Here is a 26,850-nt window from a genome sequence, read left to right on the forward strand (position 1 = left end):
TTTATATATATATATATATATATATATATATATATATATATATATATATATATATATATACTGTATGTATGTATATATATATACATACATACATACATATATACAATGTGCTTCTTGATAAATTTGAAGATACTCAAATACATTCTTGTTTCTATATGCATATGTGAAGATGTGTACTAGTGTTGACATTGGAAGCTAAGGGCTTGATGTCTTCTCTTATAATTCTCCACTTTGCTTTTTGAGACACTGAACCTGGAATTCAAAGGGATATGATAGGTTTCTCTTCTTAAAGAAGAAGGCAATATTTCTAATTCTCACTTGACATTCTCTGGCTAAGTCTAGGGCACTAAGAACAACCTTGGCTCTCCTTCCTATTGTTCTTACTATTTTTCTACTGTTTGAAATTCTGTTAACAATTTCTAGTAGTGCAACCTAGTTAATAGTACATGTTTAGGTGCATTGTCTAGCAAATTTAGACTACTAGTTCAATTTTGGGAAAGGTTCACAAAGAATGGTTTGGGTTTTATCAAGCATGTTATATCAGTTTTTCTTATGTTAAAATTACAAAGCAGAGAACTATGGGTCAAGCAGATATTGGGTCATCATTGCTTGATACAAGTGTTTTCTTTACGGAAATATGATCTGAAATTTGAGCTACTATGTTTCTAGTTAACGTAATAAAAACCTTGCATATGTTTGGGTTTATAGTCAAATATATATTTTATTCACATTGTATTAAAAGCATATTAGATATGGGTAAATACAATATGATTTTCCATTTTTTAATGACAATAAATTAAAACTGAAAAAAACTTTTATATTTAGAAATGTCAAAAATGTTGACATTCTTATTCTACTACTAGAGATAGTTTTGATTAATTCTAATATGAAGATATTAATTGTTTTAATTTAAAGCTAAATTCTGTGTATGTATAGATGCTGCTACTTATCCATTAATTAATTATTTTTATTTATTTATTTATTTATTTATTTATTTAATATTTTATGACAAGAGATGAATGTGCTGGAGTAAGTTCAGTTTTTTCATAGATTACTTATAAATAAAATCTAAAGCAGATTCAGTGAATTTTACATTTTATTGTTTTTTTTTTAATTTTGAGATACTATAATATTTCAAACAAACAGTAAGCACCAGAATTCAGGGAGAATTCGTATAATGTGTGTAGTGTTCATTGAGGGTTAAACATGGCCCCTTCTATAAAATTCCTGTATTTTCTACACATTATCAATGTGGAAATCAAGGTAGTTTGTGGTTAAGTGCATAACTATTTTCTGCAGAGGGATAATAGTAAATTAATGAGAATCTGAACTCAGACTATGGCCACAGAGTTCTAGTGATAGATGAATTAAATAAAAGAAGCCAGCATTTATGATGGGAAATGTTGCAATGGTTAAAACTAGTGCTTACAAACATTTATGACAAATATAGGAATGTTTTTGAGATGAAATAAAGGAAGCCTGTGGCATAAATAAAACACATACCATGATCTTCACTAATTAGTTGTAAGTAATAGTCTTAAATGATAAAGTGTGATTAACTTAGGTTTAACTTTCAAGATTTGTACATCAATTTAGAAATTTATTATCTACCACTTTTAGTGACAAAAATATTTAAGTGGTTGTATTATTTATTCAGTCAACAATGGGAGATTGTTGAAAGCAAAGAAATATATATTGATTAATGATGGTGAGACATATGGTGTTCATAGTCAAAACCATCAATTCAAGAATACCAAGGTGGCCCAGAGGGTGAAGATGCTTGCAACCAAGCCTGACAACCTGAGTTCAATCCCAGAGTCCACACAGTAGAATGAATGAAAGTATTCCTGAAAGTTGTCTTCTGACCACACATGTGCCCTGGTGTGCTGGCAAACACACACACACACACACACACAATCACACATACACACACACGCATACAGGTATACACACACAAACATACACACACGAACACAGAAACACATCCCCACATTAATAAATAAATTTCATTTAAATTTGGTAAAAAATAAAACCTGAAATCATGTAAGAGCACAATTTTACAGTAAATACAAAAATTAACTCAAAGTGTAAGAAGCTCTTCAATCAAAGAGATAAAATATAGAAAGATAATGCTTAGAAGAAATACTTAGAAGAAATTATTGGTACACATTTTCACTTCCTTGAATTCATCAATTATTTCTCATGTATGACAGTAAAAGTAGAAATAATAAAAGAATGAATAGATAAATTGACATCAAACAAAATGAAGGAGCTTTCTGTTTCATGTAATATAATGAGGACTGTGAGAAGAAATCAAGCAGAATGGGAGGATAAATTTGCAAATTATATTTTATAAGGGATATATATTCAGAAGTCAGAAAAAAGATGCAACTGAATGACAACCAGAATAAAAATATGCAAAAAGTTTAGATGTGCAGTTATTATTCAAAAAAGACATGGAAATGGATGGTAACGATTTGAAAGAATGTTTAGCATGAATAGTCATTAAGTATGAGCAAGTCAGCACTATGGTATGGATTCATTTCCCATACAGTAGGATGTCTGTTATAAGACAAGCACACACTAACAGGTGTGTGAGACTACATAATCCTGGAGCTTTCAGAACTTATGGTAAGAATGAAAAATCTGCAACCCACTTTGAAAAACAATTTGGCAGTTCTGCAAGAAATGAACCATGGGACAGCCAGATGACTCAGCAGATAAGTTCACTGGTCACCCACGAAGGTTGGTGACCTGAGTTTTATTCCTGGTTATACACAGTGATGTTAGCTCCAAACAGGAAAACACCAAACAGCTCCCAAAATGAGTTGCTTAGTGATGTAGTCCAAAATGAAGTCTAGGTTCAACTCAAGGTAGAATCTAAAAGAACTTCTGGTGGACTGACCAATGTTGATAGGCGGTACTTCCCAAAAACCTGTGCGACAAGTGCCAGAAATGTCCAGTATACCTGGCATACAACTTGTTGAACATTGAAGCCCAAAGCTAACTTCCAGGCCCCTCAGTATCTCTTATGTACATGTACTTGTTATGTATTTCAAAGCCCACAGTAGCATCTTGACTCTTGGTACATTTTATCTCCTCTACTATCCTAGCTCTCAGGCTATTCCAGATTAGAAAACTAGCAAGTGCCCTTTCCAGCCCACCCTTGCTTCTCTGCTTCCCTTGATAGTCTCTCTGTTATGCTTTCCCATTTTTTTTCTGCCACTCTCCTACCCCCGCAGCAGAGATAGCCCTAGCCCTGGCCAGTCCTATCTGCTGCCTTTTCTCTCTGCACTAGACTCTTCCCATTGCTGCTTTTTGTTCTCTCATATCCACAATCAACAAAATTACACTCCCCAAGAGGCAACAATTTCCAGGGTTTCTTCACTGTGTCCTCAAAGCTGGAAGAGAAATCAATTTCTGAAAGTGGTTCTTTGCCAAAGGATCACATGGTACATATGTAACCCAACAGCAGCTTCACACACCCAAGTGAATATATGTGATAAAATGATTAAAAATCAAAATAAAGCATGTATCATTTGAAAAAAATGCACATGAGTTTCAGTGGTAGTCTTATTCATAGACATCAGAAAATGGAGACAGTCCAGTGTCCATGGATAGACAAATAGGTAAGCAAAGTGGAAACCATCCAGAAACTGGTTTGGCAATAGAAAGAAAAAAAAATGCCTGTAACATGGATGAAGTGACATTATTTAATGGGAGAAAGACAATACAACAAAGCAACTTGTGTTGTGTTACATTATATGAGAGTTCCAGGCTTGGCAAATTCAGAGACAGAAGGAAAGGAGTGGTCTGAAAGTGGGTGGGGTAGAAGTTGAAGTTGTCAAGAGTGTAAAAGCAACATGAACTAAACCACATACTTTTTTCTTTTAAAACTCTGAAATTTATTTCTGTCAAATGTTTCTTTACAGTTATGTAAAGCTGACTAACAGAGGATGTAGACAGCCACAGGTCAGAATGAATGTCAGCCAGGGCAGACAGATTTACAAGGCCATAATTTTTACAGTTGCATGCCCCACCCTCCCAATCTGTATCCCCATCCCATTCCGTTCCTGTCAATTTAATCATGCAGTAACCACACAAAACATACTTCTCACCCAGGTTAAGAGACTTAAAGCATTTAACCAGCCACTCTTACACTAAGAAATTTGTCACTGTTAACCTCCTCTGGGCCTTTGTGATGGAAATGTGTTGCTAAAATCCTTTTTCTTTTTACAACTAAGATACTTTTGTACCTGGATCCATTCAGCTGAGAGGGACCCATTCTAGAACATAAAGCCCATCTCAGTTCCAGAGCCAGAAAAAATAGCCCATTGGGTACAGAGGCCACTCTCCAATCACAGGACAGAAGTTTAATCTGAGAACACATTTAGCTCTAAAGATGAAAATTATGAGAGTCTCAGATAAATGTATGCAACTGGACATCATTAGGTTAAGGACAACTGCTCCATGCTTCCTCTCATATGCATAATCTAAATTCCCTACACCCACTCCCACCCCTACCTCTGTTCCACATACATATAAAAGTCATGGGTTTTTGTTACCCCTAGATATGCTGCCTTTCTGCTTTCATGACTTATCTCTGTTGATATCAACTACGGCAGTATACAGGGCAATTTTACTTATATCTAACTAAAAGACTAACAAATTTTTAAGCATAAAAAAGCTACATATCTGGAAGAATATTTCTATCATAATTTTATTCAGAATGAAATCAGAATCACAATTGAGAATGCACTGTTAATGTCATATCTGTTTTCTGGCATCTGCATGTGCTTCTTGTAATGATGGGACCACACAAGGATGCATGCCAACTTTTCAGAGACTGATAGAGATCTCCCCATGTGAAAACTGACAGCATTTTTGTTTTAAAATTAGTTTAACAGGTATTGTCTTATTACTTAAAAATGTTACACATGCTGTCTTTGCTAGTTTTTCATTACCTTAACACAAGTCAGGGTAAACCAGGAAGTGGAAACTTTGATATAGATCTATGAAATAGAAAAATTATAAGTTTTTCATTTATTGAAGATCTATTCGGATGGGGCTTGTTTTATTTATTTAAAGTTCTGATTCATGGTTTAACATTGATTTGTTCCTAAAGATTGTTCTAGTGTTTTGTGTTTCAAAGGAGTTTTTTATTTTTCCTGGCAGTAACAAGCAAATAATCCCAGTTGAAGAGAAGGTGAGAATGAGTGAAGGAAGAAGTTAGATTATAGGATCCTTCAAGAGAAATGCCAGGTACTTCCTTTTATCTTTATCTTTGAGATTAAGTTACACTAAATAAACTACTGCTTGGTAGAAGAGCTTGAATAATGTGTTTTAAGGCTGAAGAGATAGCTCTGTAGTTGAACTGCTTAAAGTATGATCTGCAAGACCTATGTTTAAAATAAAAATAACTAGTATAATGTTGGCTACAATCTCAATGCTATGGATACAAAGCCTGGTAGGTCTTTGTAGCCTGGTTTGCCAGACAACCTAGTCCTTTGAAAAGTCTTGAACAATGAGAGACCTTGACTCAAAATACAGGGTAGATGTTACCTGAGGAATATATGCCCGTTTTGTCCTACAGACTGTACTTACATGCACATCCCTCATACACAGGAGAATGTATGCACATGGACACACACAACAAGTGTGTATTAATGAATTGGGAAGAACCATGTGGAATTGTTGAGTCTTGAGGCAGTTAAAATATTTCATTTTAATATTAAACACTGCTATTGAATATTGTTTACATTGGGTATTCAGCAATCTTCCTTTTTATAATTAAAACAAATGTTAAAAAACTCTAAAGGCTTTTAATAATAAATATTTTTTAACTCGTTGACATGTATTCATTTAAAACAAAGATGACTTAATTGTTTCTATATCATGTTTTATACTGAAAACTATTATCTTTTGATACACCTTTAATTGACGTACTGGAACTAGAAATTGTAGTGTGCCACTAAACACAAATAGATGATCCACTTCTGGCCTTCAGTTGATCCTTCATCCTGGCTGATATACCCATTTTTTAACTATTTCTAACCACAACTGCACTATCAGTGGGCAGACAAACTGAATGAATGGATATGATTATGTTGATGAAATAATCAAGTCTAAAGACAGAGAAACTTTCTAAGAGCACAAAGTTTGGGCACATATTGAGTGTATGAAGAACATTGGTTTGGCAATGCCATGTGGGTATTACATTACCACATGTAGGAGAAATGGTATAGATTGCCTGAAAACATAGGTACCATCAAACATAGGTCTAAACACGGCACATGGGTAGTAGAGCATTGCTTGTGGTAGCAGTGGTATGGATTATGTAAAGGCATAGAATCATTGATCACTGTATTTAGATGTTTCAAGATCATACACAGTAGTGGCATGTATGTTTATCTTACCTTTCTGGCAGAAAGGTCCTTCATATGGTGAGTTGGTACAGTCACAGGAGTAGCCAATATGCTTCTCCACACACTTGCCCCCATTTTGGCAGTTCCTTCCATAGCTGTTGCAGTGACCTGGACAGCCAGGTCTGACTCCAAATGTGATCTTTGCCCTCTCTTCCAGGTCTACTTTCTGCCCATTCAAGTGTAATGAACGAATGCATCCAAGAAAGCCTTTTTGTCTTGATGATGTCCCTCCTACTGGTGAAAAATATGAAAGGTGTCATAGCTCTATTACATAGATATAACTGGTAGATCATAAAATCTCTAGCTGCCCTATCTTCCAGAAATAAGGCCCTCTCCTACTATAGACTCTCTCCCTTGTTAGAATGAGAGAGTGTGCTGTGGTTATAGCTCTTTCTGTTTCCTCTTTAGCTGTAAACAAGGGCTGCCTCTATCTTATTGCCATGACATTAGATAGCCTTGAGTTAAAGTTGGTTGCTAATGATGTCTAGAATGTAGCATAGGGCATTTTTTTTTATCCCTGTCTCCTTGAAATTCTATAAGAACAAGATTTTCCTTTTTGTTCTTTGAACCTAGAAGCTCCTAGTACTCATTTCTGTGCCTGTCAGAATTTTGTGATCTTGATGCTATTACTCTCCAAAGATAGCTAATTCAAAGGGCAATTTCATCTCAGCTTTGTCAGTTGACATGCAATATATTACATAAGAGTAACATTTTTGTGATAACACATAGCTGGGCTGCTACTGTGAGCTCTGCTAAACTTTTGGTTAAGTTTTCAGTGAGAAAAGGAATTAAAGAAACTGGAAGTCAGTACTAGGAATGTGATTCAGTTGTTAGAGCACATGCAAAGAGATCTGAGTTAAATTTTCTGCACCACTGAATAAACTATGTGTGCCAGTACACATCAATAATTTCAGCACTCAGGATGGGAAATCAGGATGATCAGAAATTGAAGGTTATCTTTGCTATATAATATGTTCAAGGCCAGCTTGAACTACATGAGGTCCTGTTTCAAAGAAAAATTTCCTTGAGAGAAGAGAGACTGAGAGAAGAAACAGATCCTGTTAAGATGCTTAAAAATTAAACTTTACACAAACATGGTCTCTACATATGAATAAAATATTGATTCCTATGTGGCCTATAAGCTAATTCATCTATTATTCCATGTGTTTATAGTAAAGCTTACTTCACAACATGCAGCAAAGTGTTCAGTTACTGTGGTTTTTTGGGCCTTCTCTTGAGTCATGACCTACTTCCAAGAAATAGTAGGTGCATTACCTGCATATTGATCCCAGGGTTTATCCATAAAATACTATTAGCAGATGAAATTTCTCACATTCCATTTATCCTTGAGCTAAAATCTGACTCTCAAATGAGACAATATCTAGAGAGGGGTTAGAAGAAGCTTTAATACTCTCTATCAAGCATTGAGCAGATTGAAACGTTTTTCTTTGTTGTGTTCACATAAGTATGTATGTTATAATTCAAGAAACAAAGCAAAACCTCATTAACCTGTATCTGTGCAGTGTTCGGAATTCTGGGTGAGACTTATTCTGGCTTTAGAAATCAAGCAATTAGTGACCAACCCTTCAGCTCAAGGTCATAATATAGATGAGTGGAGAATGCGTACAAATCCTTGGGTTCTGACAAAAGTACTAATAGACAAAGTAAAAAAGAGGAAGAGAGAAGAGAAAAGAGAGAGGGAGAAAAAGGAGCAAAAGAAAATCTAAAGGCATAAATCGTTTACTTTTTGTATGTATCGGGTGCCTTAACTGAGGCTTATTCCTGTTTAACACCTTATGCTGCAATTCCATTACATTTTGGTTTACAACAGCAGTTCTCATCCCATGGATCATGACCCTCTTTGGGGTGAACCAACTTTTTACAGCATCACACATCAGATATCTTGCATATCAGATATTTACATTACAATTTATAATGGCAGCAACATTACAATTATGAAGAAGCTGTGAATATAATTTTAAAGATGAGGGTCAGCACAAGATGTGGAACTATATTAAAGGGTAACAGCATTAGGAAGATTGCGGGATATCTAGAATGTAACTAGATGACACATGTGCTTATCAAGGTAGATAAAATAAGCATATCAAATTTGCTATCATAGATAAGAAATATATTAACAAGAAAAATAAAGCTGTAAATTGTGGCTGGGGAGACGGGTCAATCAGTAAAGTGCTTGCCTTGCTACTGAGCCCTGCATGACCACTATCAAAGGCTTCACATATTTCTCACCCCTGCAGCAGAGCCAGCAGGGCATGACACTCTACAAGTCCTGCTGATTGTCTGGTCATGGGGCTTGTTTACCAAATAATGTCCATAATATACTTTATGTTCCTTTTTTGGGAAATATTCTCCCTGCCAATGACTCCATGATAATTAGAAGTAGCATGAGTCTGGAAGGCATGGGGGTAGAAATGGGGAAAGGGGATCACATCTGAAATGTAAATAAGTAGGATATCCAGTAAAAAAGAATATAAATATAAAAAAATGTTCTGGAAAATAACTCTATAAACATGATTCAAAAATGTATGGTTTCTCAATTACACAATGTATAAGGATGCAGTATAAATTGTATGAGGGGCTACATGGATCTAAAAGAACAAGGGCAGCTGCACTAATGAGCCAGCTTATCAGAAAGATACAAAGGCAGGCAGATATTTGAGTTCAAGGTCAGCCTGGGACAGAGCAAATTTAGGTCTGGGTACTGTGATCTCACAGCAGGATTCTGCCCAGCTAGCTTATTTTCTGTGCAGAAAAAGACAGGTAGATTCTTGAGTTCAGTGGCCACCTAGGACAAAGCAAGTTTAAATTAGGCATACTCATGTAGGAAGCCGCTACCGCCATAGTGCCGGCGGCGAGACCAATCGCCATTACAAGATGGCACTGACATCCGCTGCCCATCCCGATAAACAAGCTGTTGCGCATGTGCAGAAGTGAGCGTGCGCCAAGTCACAGCCCATCCCGGGGCGTTTTGGCGGGTAACGAGTAAGCAGCCAATCAGAAATGAAAACGCCGCTCCAAGGGTATATAAACAGTGCCTTTTCGGGGCCTGGGGTCTTCCTCCTTTCATCACAATAAAAGGTTTGCTGCAGAAGGATCCTGGTGTTCACGCACATCTTGCTGGCGAGACATTACACGCGGGTCACAGCTGGTGCCGAAACCCGGGAAATTCACCAACGCCAGCGCCGAGGAGACCCTCCGCCTGCGGAGTGGATTCAGAACCGCAGGACAAAGGTAAGCTCTGAGAGGCATGTTTGGCCTTGATCTATTTCGTCTCCCTCCCCAGGCAGCACTTGTTATCTTCCTTCTGGTTTTGCAGGATGAGAAAAGCCGCTTGACTGTAGCGTTGGGCCAGGGAGTGCTAGATGAATTACAGGGCAGCATGTCAGAAACAGAGCAGGATAAGCGCTTAGGAGCTCAGAAAAAAAAAAGGGAGCTCAGAAAGGCATGCCTAAGAAAAAAGACCCTTCCAAGGACGCTCGATCCGAGGAAGTGAGAGATAAGGGAAAAGATGCCCTGGGAGAGAGACATAGAAAAGGAGAAAAGGCCTCGGAAAAGAAACTTCTTTATCCGGTAAAGAAACTGGAGGCCTCGGGGCTGGGTGGCTCTGAGTCGGAGGAGCTAACTTCCTCCGAGGCGGAGGACTTAGATGAAGAGACAGATGAGGGGGAAAGATACCATTCAGATGAATGGCTGCCGCTGCAAAATTGAATACTAGCACTAGTGATGGTTATTTGAAGGCTGTGTTTGCAGAGAGTGTGTTTTGGGGGATGCAGTCTAGGTGAATGAGGTATTGACCCTGTGCCGATTTTGCCTAGGAGGTGACAGCGAATCATAGGTCAGGAGAATTCTAAACAGGCATTGCCCGGAGTCTAAGAGCTGCTTCAGGCGGGAAGAGCAGAGTTAGAAGGAATTAGAAAACTAAGAAAGCAGGGTAGTGAGGTGTTACAATAGCTGCCTGCTACATCTCCAATGAATGAGACAAAAAGTTACATCTTGAATATGAGAGAGAGAGAAAGGGTTTTAGAAAAACAGTTGTCCTTTCTCTGAGCTGTGTCAGCAAAAAGGAATGAAAAGGCTATTTCAGAGCTCATCTAGAAAAAGAAAGAAATTCGGGAGACATCCTGAATTTCTCTTTATTTAGCTCTCAGATGTCCTTCTTTGTTGTCTGTCCTTGGTGCGCCAATGTCCACGTGTGTCGATTGTTTGTTTTTTGTTTCGTTGTCTAAGTGTATGTTCTATGTTGCATGTTCAAAAGACAAAAACGGTTACATATCCAACTCTTGGGCTAGTTTAACTTTGTTTTAAAGGCAGTCTTAATATACACAGCAGAGGCTGATAAGCTACCCTACACCTGTAGCTAAGAGTTGAGCTGAGCTGAAAAAGCCTTTCCAGGAATTGAGGTTGGCATAAGCTGCTTTTAAAAGAGACCAGTAGCTTTTTGGGTTTTATAAGGAAGCTAAGAGTTGTTTTGTCCTAGAAAAATCTCTGTGACAAGGTGCTTTTCTCTTGAAATTACAGCTAGAAAAGGCAACAAATTTTATTTGGTCTAAATATATAAGATGCATAGCCACTTCATTGTCGTTTCTGATTGGTTTTAAAAGTATAAAAATGTTCTACATGTCTTGGTTATAGATTATTGGCTTAAATTATTGGGTGTGATTAGAAATTCACAACTTTGGTAACAGAAAGTTGACGTAAAACTAACTCAGAGTTATAGTCATTCAGAAACCAGATGTATAAAAAATAAGATTTTAAAACAATATCTCTTCAGTGAGATAATAAAAGCTGCTTCATACACTCATATATAAGAATTGGCAGCAAAACTTTGTAACATAAAGGTAATCTACTTGGTGTTGATTTAAAAAAATAGATTGTTTACATTGCTTCTGGTTTTGCTTTTCAAAATTAATGGTCATACTCTAATGTTACAAAAGAAATTTAAAAATTTAGTTAAACTGCCAGTATTCCATTGGCTACAGTTGCCAGTTCTAATCTTGAGTTTGGGATTTTTTGACTCGCCCATGTTTATAGAAAAGGAGACAGCAGGTAGAGTTAAATTAAAAATATTTAAAACAAGTTGTGATACAGTGCTGGCCTGCTAGAAGGATAATCTTTGCACCAGGCCTCCGAAGAGATTAAGAACATTTACATTTAAATTAAGACAATGCAGACTGAGCTCAGCAGAAGCTTGGGTGAGACATTCCTTTTGTCTTGTTTTGGTCTTCATGACCAGCCCCTAGAAAGGTGTTTTCTGGAATTTGTTGATTGCCTTGCTTGTTCCTTGTGGGGGAGGTGTCAGCCTCAGGCCCAAAATTCACAACAGCTTATGGGCCAGGAGTTGTTATTATGTTGGAGGAATTAAAATTATGCTTGCTTTCCTCCATGGCATTGTAACTACTGCTGGCAAAGGAATTCCTCAACTCGATTTGGGTCCTTTCTTCCAAAATTGTTGAGAGTGATAGAAGACAAGATGGCTTTGGTTCCTCTGATGTGTATTAGGTCTTATCAGTAACAAGAGACCTAATCTTAAGTTAATAATTGAAGGAAAAAGGGGTTTTGAAAGATTAATAGATACTGGGGCTATTTAACAATTATTAGAGGACAAGATTGCCTTCAGCTTGGCTTTTATCTGATACCTTCACTCAGCTAAAAGGAGTTGGTTATTCAATTAATCCAAAAGCAAAGTTCAAATTTAAGATTTATGAAACTAATGGGGCATTACAGCCTGTCTTGCCTACTTCAGTTGCCATTCTAGTAAATACATATAGAATTATTATAGATTTAAAAGATTGTTTTTATTGTTCCTTTACATCCTGGTAAAGGTGATGAGGTTTAAATTCAGTGAATTTACTAGTGACTTTTGAGAGCCGATGAAGCGATATCATTAAAAAAGGTTTGTCTCAGAATTATTAATGGCATTAAAAATTTGTTGTTGCTTTAATTCAAAAGCTAAACATTTAAATATCTCAGTGTATATTTTCATTTTCTTGAATTTTCCCCTGCTTCAGCACAAATAATTAAATTATGTGCTGTAACCACTGTTTGAAATGATGAAAAATCAAGCTTTCAATTGGTACACTCATAGCCAGTATATGGCTCATGGTTTGTAACTACTTAAAATTGTTGCCTTTTTAGACATTGCTAATTCTCAAATTTTACAGTTATTTATACAAACACAGTTTAATTTAACCAGCTAACACTTCTCAAAAGTTTGGACAATTTTGTCACCAAATGGAGGTGACCCATCTGACAGGTCTCCCTTATAACCCTCAAGGACAAGGCATTATAGAATGGGCTCATCACAGTCTTAAATCTTATCTAATAAAACAAAAAGGGGGAGTCGAGGAGGCTCTACCCTCAGTGCCATGAGTCACCGTTTCTATAGCACTTTTTACCCTTAATTTTTAAAATCTGGACAGTCAAGGCCACACGGCAGCTGACCGTCATTGCTTAGAGCCTGATAGGCCAAAAGAGATGGTCAAATGGAAGGATGTCTTGACTGGACAATGGAAAGGCCCGGATCCTATTTTAATAAGATCCAGGGGAGCAGTTTGTGTTTTTCCGCAGGAAGAAGAGAATCCATTTTGGCTACCAGAGTGACTGATGCGATGACTCGTGGCATCTGAAGATGAACCCCCAAAAGACTCATATGCAGATCCTTATTTGGATCCTCCAGCTTTGGGTTCCTAGTATTTTTGCTTATTTTATCAAATTCCACCTTTAAGAATTGTACCAATGAAACCTACTGGATGTCCCAGTGTTGGAGTTCTGAAAGATTCACTCGCGCTATGGTTGCCAGAGTTCCGCGATGGGTTCCTGTCCCTGTGGAGACTCCTTCCACTTTGTCACTATTTAGGCAAAAAAGAGATTTTGGTATAACTGCAGCCATAGTGACGGCGATATCAGTTAATGCCATTGCCACCACTGCTGCTTGGATTGCTATGTCAACTTCTGTTCAGATGGACACTGCCCTCAACCAATTGTCAGCCACGGTGGCAGAGGCTGTTAACCTTCAAACCTCCGCCAGCGCCCAACTAAAAGGAGGGCTAATTATCCTTAATCAACGCCTTGATTTAGTGGGAGAGAGATTAGATATCCTCTTTCAATTAGCTCAATTGGGATGTGAGAGAAAACTGGGTGCACTTTTCATCACCAGTGTACAGTATGAAAATTTTACCCAAACAGCTAACTTGTCCAGAAGTTTGTCTCTCTACCTTACAGGAAATTGATCAGTAGGATTTGAGGAGACGCTCGAGGCGCTGAGAACAGCAGTGGTAGCTATCAACTCGACACGAGTGGATCTATCACTGACTGAAGGACTCTCCTCCTGGATTTCTTCAGCCTTTTCCTCCTTTAAAGAGTGGGTGGGGGTAGGCCTGTTTGGTACAGCCCTATGTTGTGGATCAGTGTTCATGTTATGGTTGGTCTGCAAACTCAAAGCTCAACACAGACATGACAAGGTGGCAATCACTCAAGCATTTGCAGCAGTAGAACAAGGCTCATCTCCCGAGATTTGGTTATCCATGTTGCGTAAATAATGACACTTGGGTTCTCGGCTGCTGTACCCCAAGGGCTTTTGGTGAAGACACCCTATGAAGCCTCAAACATATCTGTACACAGTCCCTGCCCACTAAGGTGTTCGTTCCACGGATAGTAGGTCTGGAAAGTCAATGACAGAGCGAACGGATAAGCCTCGGCCACCTAAGACAGGGCAGCCCCGGGTGGGGAGGCTGACCCAGTGACAGGTAAGAGTTTGAGCACCACCCTCCAAAGAGGCTCAGACCCGCCGTGAGACCCCCAAATATGGGAGTTACGAAACCTTCCCAGGGATCTCAACTACCATCCTCTGCAATAAAACAAAAAGGGGGAGGTGTAGGAAGCTGCTACCGCCGAGACCAATCGCCATTACAAGATGGCGCTGACATCCGCTGCCCATCCCGATAAACAAGCTGTTGCGCATGTGCGGGAAGTGAGCGCGCGCCAAGTCACAGCCCATCCCGGGGCGTTTTGGCGGGTAACGAGTAAGCAGCCAATCAGAAATGAACACGCTGCTCCAAGGCTATATAAACAGTGCCTTTTTGGGGCCCGGGGTCTTCCTCCTTTCATCGAAATAAAAGGTTTGCTGCGGAAGGATCCTGGTGTTCGCGTGCGTCTTGCTGGCGAGACATTACACGCGGGTCACATACTCGGAATGCTAATCTCAGGATGGGATCCCACCCAGCTGAAATTACTGTTTGGGCTTACTATGGTAGGCAGATCTCTGAGTTCATTTGCTATATTTAAGAAAATATGCTTGCTGAATCTTTCTATGAATCAAGAGGCTAAGATCATAAAATGCTGATTTATGGGATAATTAAAAGGAACCTGGGGTAATGATTGAACTGATGTGTAAATAAAAAATTGTGCTTTTGTCTTCTAGAGCAGAGCTATCTAGATAAGCTGTTTGGAGACCCAGCAAAAGCAGAGAGAGAGCTGTTATCTTGTACTCACAAATGACTTTTAGTCATTTCTTCCACATTTTCCAAACACCCCTCTTCAGGAACCCTTCCCTAAACTGATGCTGGTCATTGACACCTTGCAAGCATGAGGCCCCAAGTTTGATTCTCAGAACCAATGAAAAACCTAGGTTTTGTGATGTATGCCTCTAATGCTAGTGATGGTAGGCAAATTTCTGGAAGCCCACAGGCTAGGTAGCCAAGTCTACAATATGAAGCTACAGGCCAATGAAGAACACGGTCTTATATAAATTGGAGAAAGGATCTATGTATTGTTCTCATACCTCTATCCAATGTACTCCAATGCACTCACATTTGCATCCACATACACAAACATGTAAGCACAAAGGGACAAAAACATACACATGCACACAAATTTATTTATTGCACATAAATTTCAGAAGAGAAATAATGAACCTTTCTTTGTAAGTTGAAAGGTTGCTAGGGTAATGGTTGACACAAATACATGATTAGATTAGATTAGATAAAATAAGATTAGATAAGATTAGATGGTTAGAAATGCCATGGTGTTTAGACATATACCTTCCTTAATCCATCCTAGATATAGTGATTTGAGTGAGAACAGTCTCCTTAAGCTTAAATCTGAATAGTCACTCCCCAGTTGGTGAAACTGTTTGGGAAAAATTTAGAAAAGTGATCTTGTTGGAAAAAGTATGTCACTTGAGACTGGCTCTGAGGTTTCAAAAGACAGTTAGCTCTCTGCCACATAATTACTTTTCAAGACATAAGCTCGTAGCTATTACATCAGCATTATGCATGCATTCCTGTTGCCTTGTTCTTTACCATGATGGTTATGATTTCTATCCTTCTACAATCTTGAGCACAAATTAAGCACCTTTTTTCTCATGATGTCTTATTACAATAGAAAAGTAACTAAGACACCATGTTACCAGACCAATAAAAACACAGATGAAGTCCACTGCTTGGGTCCAGAGAACAAAAAGGTGCATTCCTGAGGGACAAGCCCAGTCCCTTACTCTGAAATAATGACAAAACTTGAACTTGTTTCCAATTCTGATAAGAATGTAGGCCAGGAGGCCAAACCCCAATTGTGCTGTTTTGTCTGTGTCAATTTCAGTAAGTGAGTCTCTTTTAGTGCCAAGATATAAATCAATGGCACGTACAAGTTAATCACAAAGGAAGGTTCATTATTTCTCTTCTGGGATTTATGTGTAATAAAAAGGGGAAGGTTTATGGAGTCTAACACATGGGTCTGTTTCTCTTTCTCTGTAGTTACTCTCCTTTGTGGATTTGAATAACTCTCCATATATCTTGTTAGCATCATTTTTCTCCTAGCAGAGGTGGTTAATGCAAGATCTATTGCACATTTTTCTTGTGTGTGGCTTAGTCAACAAGTTTATAAATGGAGGAAGGGTGGCTAGTGTGATTTCTCTGGTAAAAATGCACTTTTTAATGTGGACACATACAAAACTCAGTGTGATATTTTTTTCTCCAATGAATTTGCTCATGACACTTCCAGATGCTGACAGAGCATGATGACATATATAAACTATGTACTCATGATAAGCATGAGTATATAGTTTTTTTTTGTTTTTTTCATTTTTTTATTTTTTACTTTGTCTTTTTTTTATTTTTACAAAGAAGAAAGGTCTACAGAATATAATATTTTTATTGTAAGGAATGTATAGGCTAGTCTAAATACTGGATAACTTTATCAGGATTCATGCCATCACAATAACGTAAACACATGTGTGCACTCATGTAGGTTCATATATACACATACACTAGACCACACTTAAATGCACATCTACACATAGATGTAGACATGCATATACAGTCTCAGAAACGCAACACAAACACACATATACACATATATGCACATGCACACAGTGTCAACACAAACACAATGCACATATATATTATATGAACACGGAGACATATACCCAGTGTTAGAGGACAGGTTAAAAAAGTGAGTTTTCTCCTTATCCCATTTAAATTCTTGGATAAGAATTTAGGTTGTCATACTTGTCATAAACACCCTATATCTGATAAGCCAATTTTCTAACCTCAAGTTGCCAATTTTTTCAAAGAAAAGAAATACTTCCAAAATTTTGGTGAATTTTCCATTGACAAATCAGTTGATAGTGTACCTTCTTTCTTACAGGCTTCATTCCAGATCCCACCCAGATTTGCTGACTATACACATATTTCTGCTATCATCCAAATACATTTTCTGATTTGTTACTTTGCATCTGGACTTATGTACAGTTGTTGAGGAGCTATTTTTCCAAATCATAACATTCCTTCCTAGAGAGGCTTATTAAGACTAGTGATATAAACAAAATATGCATGATTCACAAACTAATCACAAGTGCCTCCCAAAAGTTATAGAAATAGTAACAATTGTTGGAATAGAATTTGCTTTAACCCACCCCTGCCCCCAAGATATATGTATGTGGTTCAGGGACTTGAAGGATGCAGCTTTTGTGAGTCATCATCTATGTCAGAGTGAGCTGTCAGTAAGGCACCTACCTGACCCACTCATGATGCTATGAGCACGACTCATCTATAGTAATATAGGAAATAGGAAACTGTTTCTCAGTAAGGGATTTAGTATAATTCTTCTTTGTTTTCTATTTTTTTTTGTGTGTCTAGGATGAATAGACAATTAGTATTTAAATCTCCCAGGATAAATTCACACAACTATTTACTATAGAGTTAGATGAATGAAAAACATAGCTTTATTCTTTTAGTAGTTTTTAGCCTTTCTTTAAAGTCTCAATCTTGATATGCAAGATCCTTGAGAATCAAAATAATGCCATTACCTGTAAGTATAACCATTGCAAGCATGCTTGTGTTATACTAGACATTCTACTAAGTTCATCTAATTCTCAATAGACAAGAGAGTGGTGATGTTACCCTTCACTGCACACCATGGAGAAATCAACTTCAGAAAGATCATCTTGGCTCTAGTCAAGACTCAGACAAACTACATGGAAGAGATGGGCTGAAACGAGATCTGGTCCTTGGCAAAACTATAGAGGACTCCTATCTATGAATCTGTGAGCTGAGCAATTATACTGAATAAATGAGATTAATACTACAACAAATAGAATCTACTTTCTTCTGCTTCTCCCCTACGTACTTTCCTATTCTGAGAAATATACACATATTCATTTATTCTATTGACTCCTGACATCATTCTTCTTAGCAACAAAGACAATGGGTTGGATGATGTAGCTAGAAGCAATTTGGCATAGCATGTCTTATTTAGCCTGAGTAGATGGTGAGTTTGTTAGGATGCTTTCTTCTTGGATTGGATATGAATCAACTCATAAAAGGTACTACCTTCATTTCAAGCCTTATTTTATTATCAGGTATTTAAGTTCGTCACAAATGCAATGAATTGTGCAACAATGTTGATAGGACTGGAAGAGACATTTTGATAGAGTTGTACCCAAGGTCAGTCTAAGAAGCATGCCCATTTCTGTGATGCTTTACCCTCCATGACTCCCATCTTAGAAATTACTGTGCCTTATTCAGTTTGTCTTGTTGAAACTGAAAAAGGGGAAAATGCTGTTGGAGGGGTCATCTTAGTCTGTTGCTTTATATCTCAGTGCCAGTTACATTTGCAGATATCATCTTGCCAAGGCAATAAACACAACATTTTCATTTTTGTGTAATTCAGGTGAGCAATGAATGAATGAATGAATGAATGAATGAATGTTTTGGTTAATCATTTCCATTGTTTTCTATTTAGTTACTATGATAAAATATCCCAGCAAAATCAACAGGTAGGAAAGGGGTGGGGTAGGGAAAGGGGATAACATCTGAAATGTAAATAAATAAAATATTGAATTATAAAAAGGGCTTATTCAGATTACAATTCCAGGTTAGACTCCATCACTGGGTAAGGAAAAGGCAGGAACTTGAAGCAAGTCTTCATATCTACAGTCTCAAACACAGAGAGAATGTGTACCTGAATATTTACAGTTAACTCATCTTCCCATCTGTTTTACAGAGGAACCGACAAACAAATGCTCATTTCCTCTAGAAAATTGCCTTTATGTCTGTATCCCTGAATAAGTTCAGAGTCTATCTTTTCCAATTGTCTCTTTTAGTATCCTTGTGGCCAGCACTGAATTGGCCAAATATAACCCTAATTTACCAAAAATTGGTACATTTATGATTTTTCTATTGTTATGAAAAATCTTTGTACCTCTTTATCCCTCTCCATTTCCCTTCTTTTAACCCACTCCTTCCTTCCCTCCTCTCTTTTCTTCTATCTTTGAATATTTAACAATTTATTTACAAAATCCTATGAATGACTTTGCCCAAATAATTAAATAGCCTACAGAAGCTTACTGTCTGTCATAGTAAATATTAATTGTTAATTTGACAAATCTGGAATTCCACAGGAGACAAGCCTCTGGCATGTGTGAGAGGGAGTTTCTAGATTGTGTTCATTAAGTTGGGAAAATCTACCCTAAATGTGGCACCATTTTCATTAGGGTTTCTGGACTTAATCTAAAGAGAGAGAGAGAGAGAGAGAGAGAGAGAGAGAGAGAGAGAGAGAGAGAAAGAGAGAGAGAGAGAGAGGAGACTATTATTATTAGTCCCAATGATGCAATTATTCTTCAGCTACATAATATACTTTAAAAGCTATATTCCATAAAATCTCTTGTATCCTGCTAAGTCAGTGCACTGGACAACATGACAATATTACAAATGTTCCTAACTATCATGGTGACAAAACCCTGTTGAGTTACAATATTGATTCTGAGAATCCATCAAGAAATGAGTCATTGGTCAGCACTTTTCATACTGTCACATTGATGAAAGAAGGCAGTGCCAGGAACTGCGTCCTATTTTATAAGATACAGCCTGTACCTAGTATGCAGAAAGTACTCACGTTCACAGTAGAAGTCTGTAGATGTGAGGAGTTGGCTCAAGACACTGAGTCTACATTTCCTAGTGATATATTCTAACATAGAACTGTAAACTGAATAAGCCCTTTCTTTCCTGCTGCTTTTTTTGGAATATTTTTATCACAGCAACTAGACAGGAAACTTGGGAAATGAATAAGCAAAATATTTACTCATTCATTTATTGCTCTGATGAATTAAACACAAATGAATATGTTGGGAATAAAATTGCTATTGGCCAGATGACATTTACAAATGTACCTAGAACCGAATGTTAAACAGTGAGACATAAAGTAGCAGACTAAAATGACCTCCACCAGTGTTTTTCCCCCTTTTCAGCTTCATCAAGACAAACTCATTAAGTCACAGTACTTTGTAAGATGGGATTCACTGGAGAGAGAAGAATAACAGAAGTGGCATCCTCATTAAACTGACCTTGGCTACAACTGTTTTAAGATGTCTCTTTCAGTTCCATCCATATGCTTGCACAACTCACTGCATCTGTGGTCAATTTAAATGTCTGGTGATAAAAGTTGGAAACAAACCACTGCTGCTTCTCTTCACTTTTAACTTGGACAAAGTTTATCTTATCAATGTTCTTGTAATAGTTGGGTAGCTATAAGCATGTAGAAAACAAGTCCTTTAGATTCTACTTTAGCCAAAATTATTCATAAATGCTACCTGACAATAAATTAGAATTTAACATGGAGTATAATTTACTAAAATTGCAAAATACTTGAACTGATTCCAGCAAAAAGAAGACACTAAAGCTTGATGACTAGTAGACTTCTTACAAGAAATAAAATATGATGTTTAAATAGACTAAGGATGCAAAATAAATTTAATTTTTTTCAATGGTAAATCATATTACTTTCAGGAGTTACTCATTAAGTAAAGAACCCATAATTATAAGAATGTTTTAAATCATTCAATATTAGTTTCTACTGGATATATAAAACACAGATAATGAAGATACATGTGTGTTGGGTGATGAAATAAAATCTGATGTTCTTATATTCTAGTATCTCCATTCATTTAGCAAGTATGGTTTCAGTTATGACATTTGCAGATTCAAAAGTTACAGAAGCCCAAATATAGAGGAAACAAATAAGAAACATACATAGAATGAAAAGAGAGTTGCATGGCTGGTGGTGAGCTGAAAAGTGTGGGTGTCAGTAGAAAACAAAGGTGGAGAAAAACATGCATAATCATTATTCTGTAATTTACTTACAGCTCTGTCTAAGCATCTAACTTCGAGTTTTACATAGAAGCACACACCCTTAGCTTTTGCAATATTATGCTAAATCAACATTTATAACCCTAACTTGTATTCATAGCTCTGTGTTAACAGTTCTGTAACTCATTTTTCAAATTATTGTTTCCTAAATTATAGTGCAAAGATTGGCCTTATTGTCAGACTTGGTCTAAAATACCTAAAATATTCTCCAATTTCACACACAGGCTAATATACATGCATATACATGAAGTACACACACATGTACACATTAGCACCATAAAAAGCAGCAAAATATTTCAATCTCTACTATCAGACAAGAATGCCTCAATAGAATTACTTTCTCCATGGTTATTGATGGAGGAAATGAGGGAGGAAAAAGAGAAAAAGAGACAAGGAAATAAAGGAAAGAAAAAAAATTCAGACCATGATTTCTGAATCTAGCCATTCCCATTACTATCAGTGGCCACCTTTACAGAGAGTATATTGGTGCTAGTGCTCACTGAGAGAATGAGCAGCTCAGAGATCAGGTTAGTTCTCTGGGTAAAATCAAGGCAACTCTTACTGAGTGATGTGTTTTCATAGAATATCAAAATATGCCTAAATTTTAAAGGAGCAGTAAAGCTAGAGATACAGAATATTTGCCTCCTATACATGAAGCTTTAGGCTTGATCACAAGTTATGCATACATGAGGCATGCTGGTGAACATGTGCAATCCCAGTATTTGTTCAATTCATGTTTATGCATACCTGAAATACCCTAACATTAATTACTAATTAAGAAAATATTCTACAGTATTATTTTTCAGTACAAATATATGGTGTCACTTTTTCAATTGAGAGTTCCTCTTTCATGCAACACTAGTTTGGGTTGGGATGACACAGAACCAAGTTAGCACATGGCCCAATATTTACTACTGAACAGTGACATTAATTGGTTTAGTCAAACGGGATCACAAAGAAGTGTGATGAGCTGGAAAATCTATACGTATACTGTAAACTTTTATTACAGTGATCCAAAACATAAAATTACATAGGTGTCTGAAAATAAAAACAGAAAAAACAGTATAAGAGAGCAAGAGAAGAACCCTAAATTTGTGAAAGAGTATAAAAACTATTGTGATAAACTTGATGCTAGGATATACAATTTATAAAATTAAATTTATGGTGCTAAATAACAATATCTTCAATGTCTCCTAGTTGTAAAACAGTAGGAATTGTCTTTGAGGCAGAGGACAAAGCCATTCTGTAAGTATTTAGCATGAAGTATAATCTATGATGTCTCTTACCTACAAACAACTGGCTATTCAGCTGAAGCCGAAAATGACTTTCCTCTGAGGCCTCCCTCATACTCTTTGGAAGGTTGTCCACCTGCAATGAAATCTCCTTGATATTTCTCTCAGCCTGGATATAATGCCATTGGTTGTCATTCAGAGGATAAGGAGACTGGACAAGGAGCTCGATAGGACCATCCCCAACATCAATGGCGAATATGACCTCAGAAGGAGCTGAAGCAAAATGGAAGAATTATAAAAACACATTGTCAGTGTGTTACAAGCACAAACATGTTCCTAATGTTTAGTGAAAGGAACAATATGTCTTAGTGAATGTGAAGAAGACATTTCTGATCTCCAATAGCACTGGATCACTATCACCATTATCAAACTCTAAAGACTAAAGATGTATGTGCTCTTTGCCCTTCCTATTTCAGTGGTTCTCAATTGTTCAATACAACAGGGACCTGGGGTATCTGTGCCTGTTTGAAGCTCTACTGAAGTTCTAAGTTTCTTGATCTATCCTAATTTTACCAATGTTTTACTGAACACATGAGGTTAGCTAAGCATCACTAACATGCAAATATGATATCTATATTCTGGATATTTATGCCCAAATGTAAGGGCAACTGCATTTTTAAAAGAAATATTATTAAAGCTTAAATAACATGTCAAAACTTGCACATCAGTAGTAGGAGACTTCAACACCTTACTCTCACCAGTGGACATAATATTGAGACAGAAACTAAACAGAGAAATAATAACACTAACTGATATTATGAATCAGTTGGACCTATCTACAGACTGTTTCACCCAAACACATGCAAAATAATACCTTCCTCTCAGTACTTCATGGTACCTTCTCCAAAACTGACCATATATTTCATCAAAAAGCAAGCCTCAACAGATACAATAATAGATGGAATTCAAAAACAATAGAAATCTTAGAAACTCATTGAAACTGAACAATAACCCACTCAATGATTAAATTACTGGGTCAGGGAACAAATAAAAAAATATTTAGAGACTTTCTAGGACTAGGATTCAATGAAAATGAAGGCACAATGTACCTAAATTCATAAGACGTAATGAAATCAGAACCAACAGGAAAGTTCATAGTAGCAAGTGCCTTGAGAAAAAAATTGAGAATTCTCATACTACAAATTAAAAATTACAGCTGAAAGTTCTAGAGAAAGAAGAAGAGGAAGAAGAAGGAGGAGGAGGAGGAGGAGGAGGAGGAGGAGAAGAAGAAGAAGAAGAAGAAGAAGAAGAACAACAACAACAACAACAACAACAACAAAAAAGAAGGCACATCAAAGAGTGGTGGAGGGCAGAAAACAATCAAACTCAGTGCTGAGATCCATCAACTAAAAGTAAAGCGAACAATATAAAGAATCAACAAAACCAAAACTTGTTTATTGAGAAAATCAAGAATATAACAAACCTTTAGCCAAACTATCTAAAAGATTAAAAGATAGTATCCAAATAACAGAAACAGAAAGGTAAAGGGAAGTGTAAAAGCAGACACTGAGGAAAATAAAAGAATTATTAGATCTTACTTCAAAGCCTATACTCTACAAAGTTCAAAAAATCTAAATGAAATAGATGGTTTTCTAGACAAATACCACTTACTAAAGTTAAATCACGATCAGGTAAACTTCTTAAATATTCCTATGACTGCTAAAAAATAAAGAAACCATCATTAAAATTCTCCCAACCAAAAATAGCCAGGGCCAGATGGGTTTTGTGCAGAGTTCTACAAGACTTTCAAGAAGATCAAATACTAACACTCCTCAAACTATTCCATGAAATAGAAATAGAAGGAACATGGCCTCACTCTATAAGGCTACAGTATCCCTGATACCCAAACTATACAAAGAAGTTCAACTAAGAAAGAGAATTTCAGAGAAATTTCCCTTATGGTAATTGATGAAAAATACTCAACAAAATACTTGCAAACTGAATCCAAGAATACATTCATGATATCTTCCACCATGATCAAGTATGATTTATCTTAAGTATGCAGGAATGGGTCACTATATGAAAATCCATAATCAACATAATCTACCATATAAAAGAATTGAAAGAAAAAAATCACATGATCATCTATCTAGATGCTGAAAACACTTTGAAAATATTCCAACACCCCTTCATTTTAAAAGCCCTGCAGACATCAGTGATACAATGCACATACCTAAACACAGGAAAGACAACATGCAGCAAGCCAATAGCCAACATCAAATTAAATGAAGAGAAGATTAAAGCAACTCTACTAAAATTGGGGACAAAGCAAAGCTATCCATTTTATCCATATCTATGCAGCATTGCACTTGAAATTCTAGCTAGAGCAATTAGAAAACTAATAAAGATCAATGGGATAAAAATTGGAAAGTAAAAAGTCAAAGTATCACTATGCCCAGATGATATGTAGTATAGATAAGTGACCCCAAAAACTACTAAGGAACTCCTACAGCTTATTACCACCTCCAGCAAAGTGACTTGATACAAAATCAACTGAAAAAAAATCAATAACCCTTCTTTACACAAATGATATATGGGCTGAGAACAGAACTAATGAAACAACACACTTTACAATAGCCACAAATAACATACAATACCTTTGCATAGATCTAATCAAGACAGTAAAAACCTGTATGACAAGAACTTCAAGTCTCTAAAGAAAGAAACTTAAGAAGATATAGAAACTCAAAAACTCCCCTGTTCACGGATGATTAGGATTAATATAGTAAAAATGAATTCCAATAGGAATCTACAGATTCTGGGTAAATCCCATCAGAATTCCAAAAAGTTCCTTACAGATCTTGATAAAGCAATTCTCAAGTTCATATGGAAAAGCCATAAACCAAGGACAGCTAAAACATTCCTGTACAATAAAAGAATTTTTGAAAGTATCACCAGCCCTGATTTCCAGCAGGAATGCAGAACAATTATAATAAAAACTGTATGCTTTTGGTATAAAAACAGATACCTTAATTAATGGAATAGAATAGAATCCCGGAAATAAACTTACACAATGATGGTCACTTGATGTTTGAGAAAGAAGCCAAAACTATACAATGGAAAAATGAAATACCTTCATCCAATAGTGCTGCTCTAGATGGATGTCTATTTGTACAAGAATGCAAATAGACTCATAACTACCACTTTGTACAAAACTCAAGTTCAAGTGAATCAAACACCTCAACATAAAAACAGACACACTACATCTAACAGAAATGAAAGTGGGAAACTGCATTGAACTCATTGGCATGGGAGACAAGATCCTGAACAGAACACCAATATTTCAGGCACTAAGATAAACAATTAATAAATGGGCCCTCATTAAAATGAAAAGGTTTTGCAAGGCTAAAGACACCATTAATAAGACAAAATTGCAGCCTAAAGCACGGGAAAAGGTCTTGATCAGCTCTATATCTGATAGAGGACTAATATCCAAAATAAATAAAGAACTCAAGAAATTAGTCATCAGCAAACCAAATAATCCTATTAAAAATGGGGTACGGAGTCAAAAGCAAATTCTCAGCAAAAGAATCTCAAATGGCCAAGAAGGGCCTAAAGAAAATTTCAACATTTATAGTCATTACAAAAATGCAAAATAAATGAACTGTGAAATTCCATTTTACTCAAGTGAAAGTATGTACTGGCAAGGATATGGAAAAAAGAAACCACTCCCTTATTGTTGGTGGGAGTGCAGACGTACACAACCACTTTAGAAATAAATTTGGAAAGTATATATATATATATATATATATATATATATATCACATGGACATCTGAGGGCCACTAATTTGGTAATGCAGAAGTAATGAATATGTGAAGAAATATGTCAAGTGGTACATGGGGGAAATTATATATATACATATATATGGAAATTATATATATATACATATAAATTTATATATATATGTATATATATACACATATATATATGTATATATATGTGTGTGTGTGTGAAATATGTATATTATATTCAATAATCTAGGCTATTTTGATTACGTCTTGCTAGCACACACTGGGAGATAGCATAATCAGTAAAGTACTGGGCTTAAAAGCATGAGTATCTGAGATCGATCCCTAGGATCCACATAAAAGGGCCAGGCACAGGACATACCTTTACAGTTCCAGCACTAGGTAAATAGACACAAGAGGATCTCTGAAGCACACTGGTACTCAATCTAGCAAGCAAATGAGAGACTGTCTCAATGAAGGTGGATGGCATTTCTGAGAAGGATACTGAACATGATCATTTGGCTGCTTATACACACAAAAGAAAGAAAGAAGAAAGAAAAAAGAAAGAAAGAAAGAAAGAAAGAGAAAGAAAGGAAGAAGAGAAAAAGAAAGAGAGAAAGAAAGACAGAGAGAGGGAGGAAAGGAGAGAGAGGGAGGGAAGGAGGAAGGAGGGAGGGAAGGAGGGAGAGGGAGGAAGGGAAGGAGGTAGGGGAGAGAGAAGGAGGGAGGGAGAGGGAGAGGGAG

The 26,850-nt window shown here is 36.7% G+C and overlaps 1 protein-coding gene across 1 annotated transcript in view; it reads right to left on the reverse strand.

Moving 5' to 3' along the window:
- The window catches only part of LOC114609463 (contactin-associated protein like 5-2), a 737,464-nt gene that overhangs the window by 103,128 nt on the left and 607,486 nt on the right, over positions 1 to 26,850 (reverse strand). The window contains exons 17-18 of the mRNA XM_028753828.1: positions 22,372 to 22,590; positions 6,417 to 6,656 (exon numbers count right to left, since the gene is read on the reverse strand). Of these exons, the coding sequence (XP_028609661.1) occupies positions 6,417 to 6,656; positions 22,372 to 22,590 (459 nt within the window). The remainder of the gene's footprint in view (positions 1 to 6,416; positions 6,657 to 22,371; positions 22,591 to 26,850) is intronic.

This window comes from Grammomys surdaster, unplaced genomic scaffold (assembly GCF_004785775.1).
Source record: "Grammomys surdaster isolate TR1022 unplaced genomic scaffold, NIH_TR_1.0 125973, whole genome shotgun sequence".
NCBI classification, from domain to species: Eukaryota; Metazoa; Chordata; class Mammalia; order Rodentia; family Muridae; genus Grammomys; species Grammomys surdaster.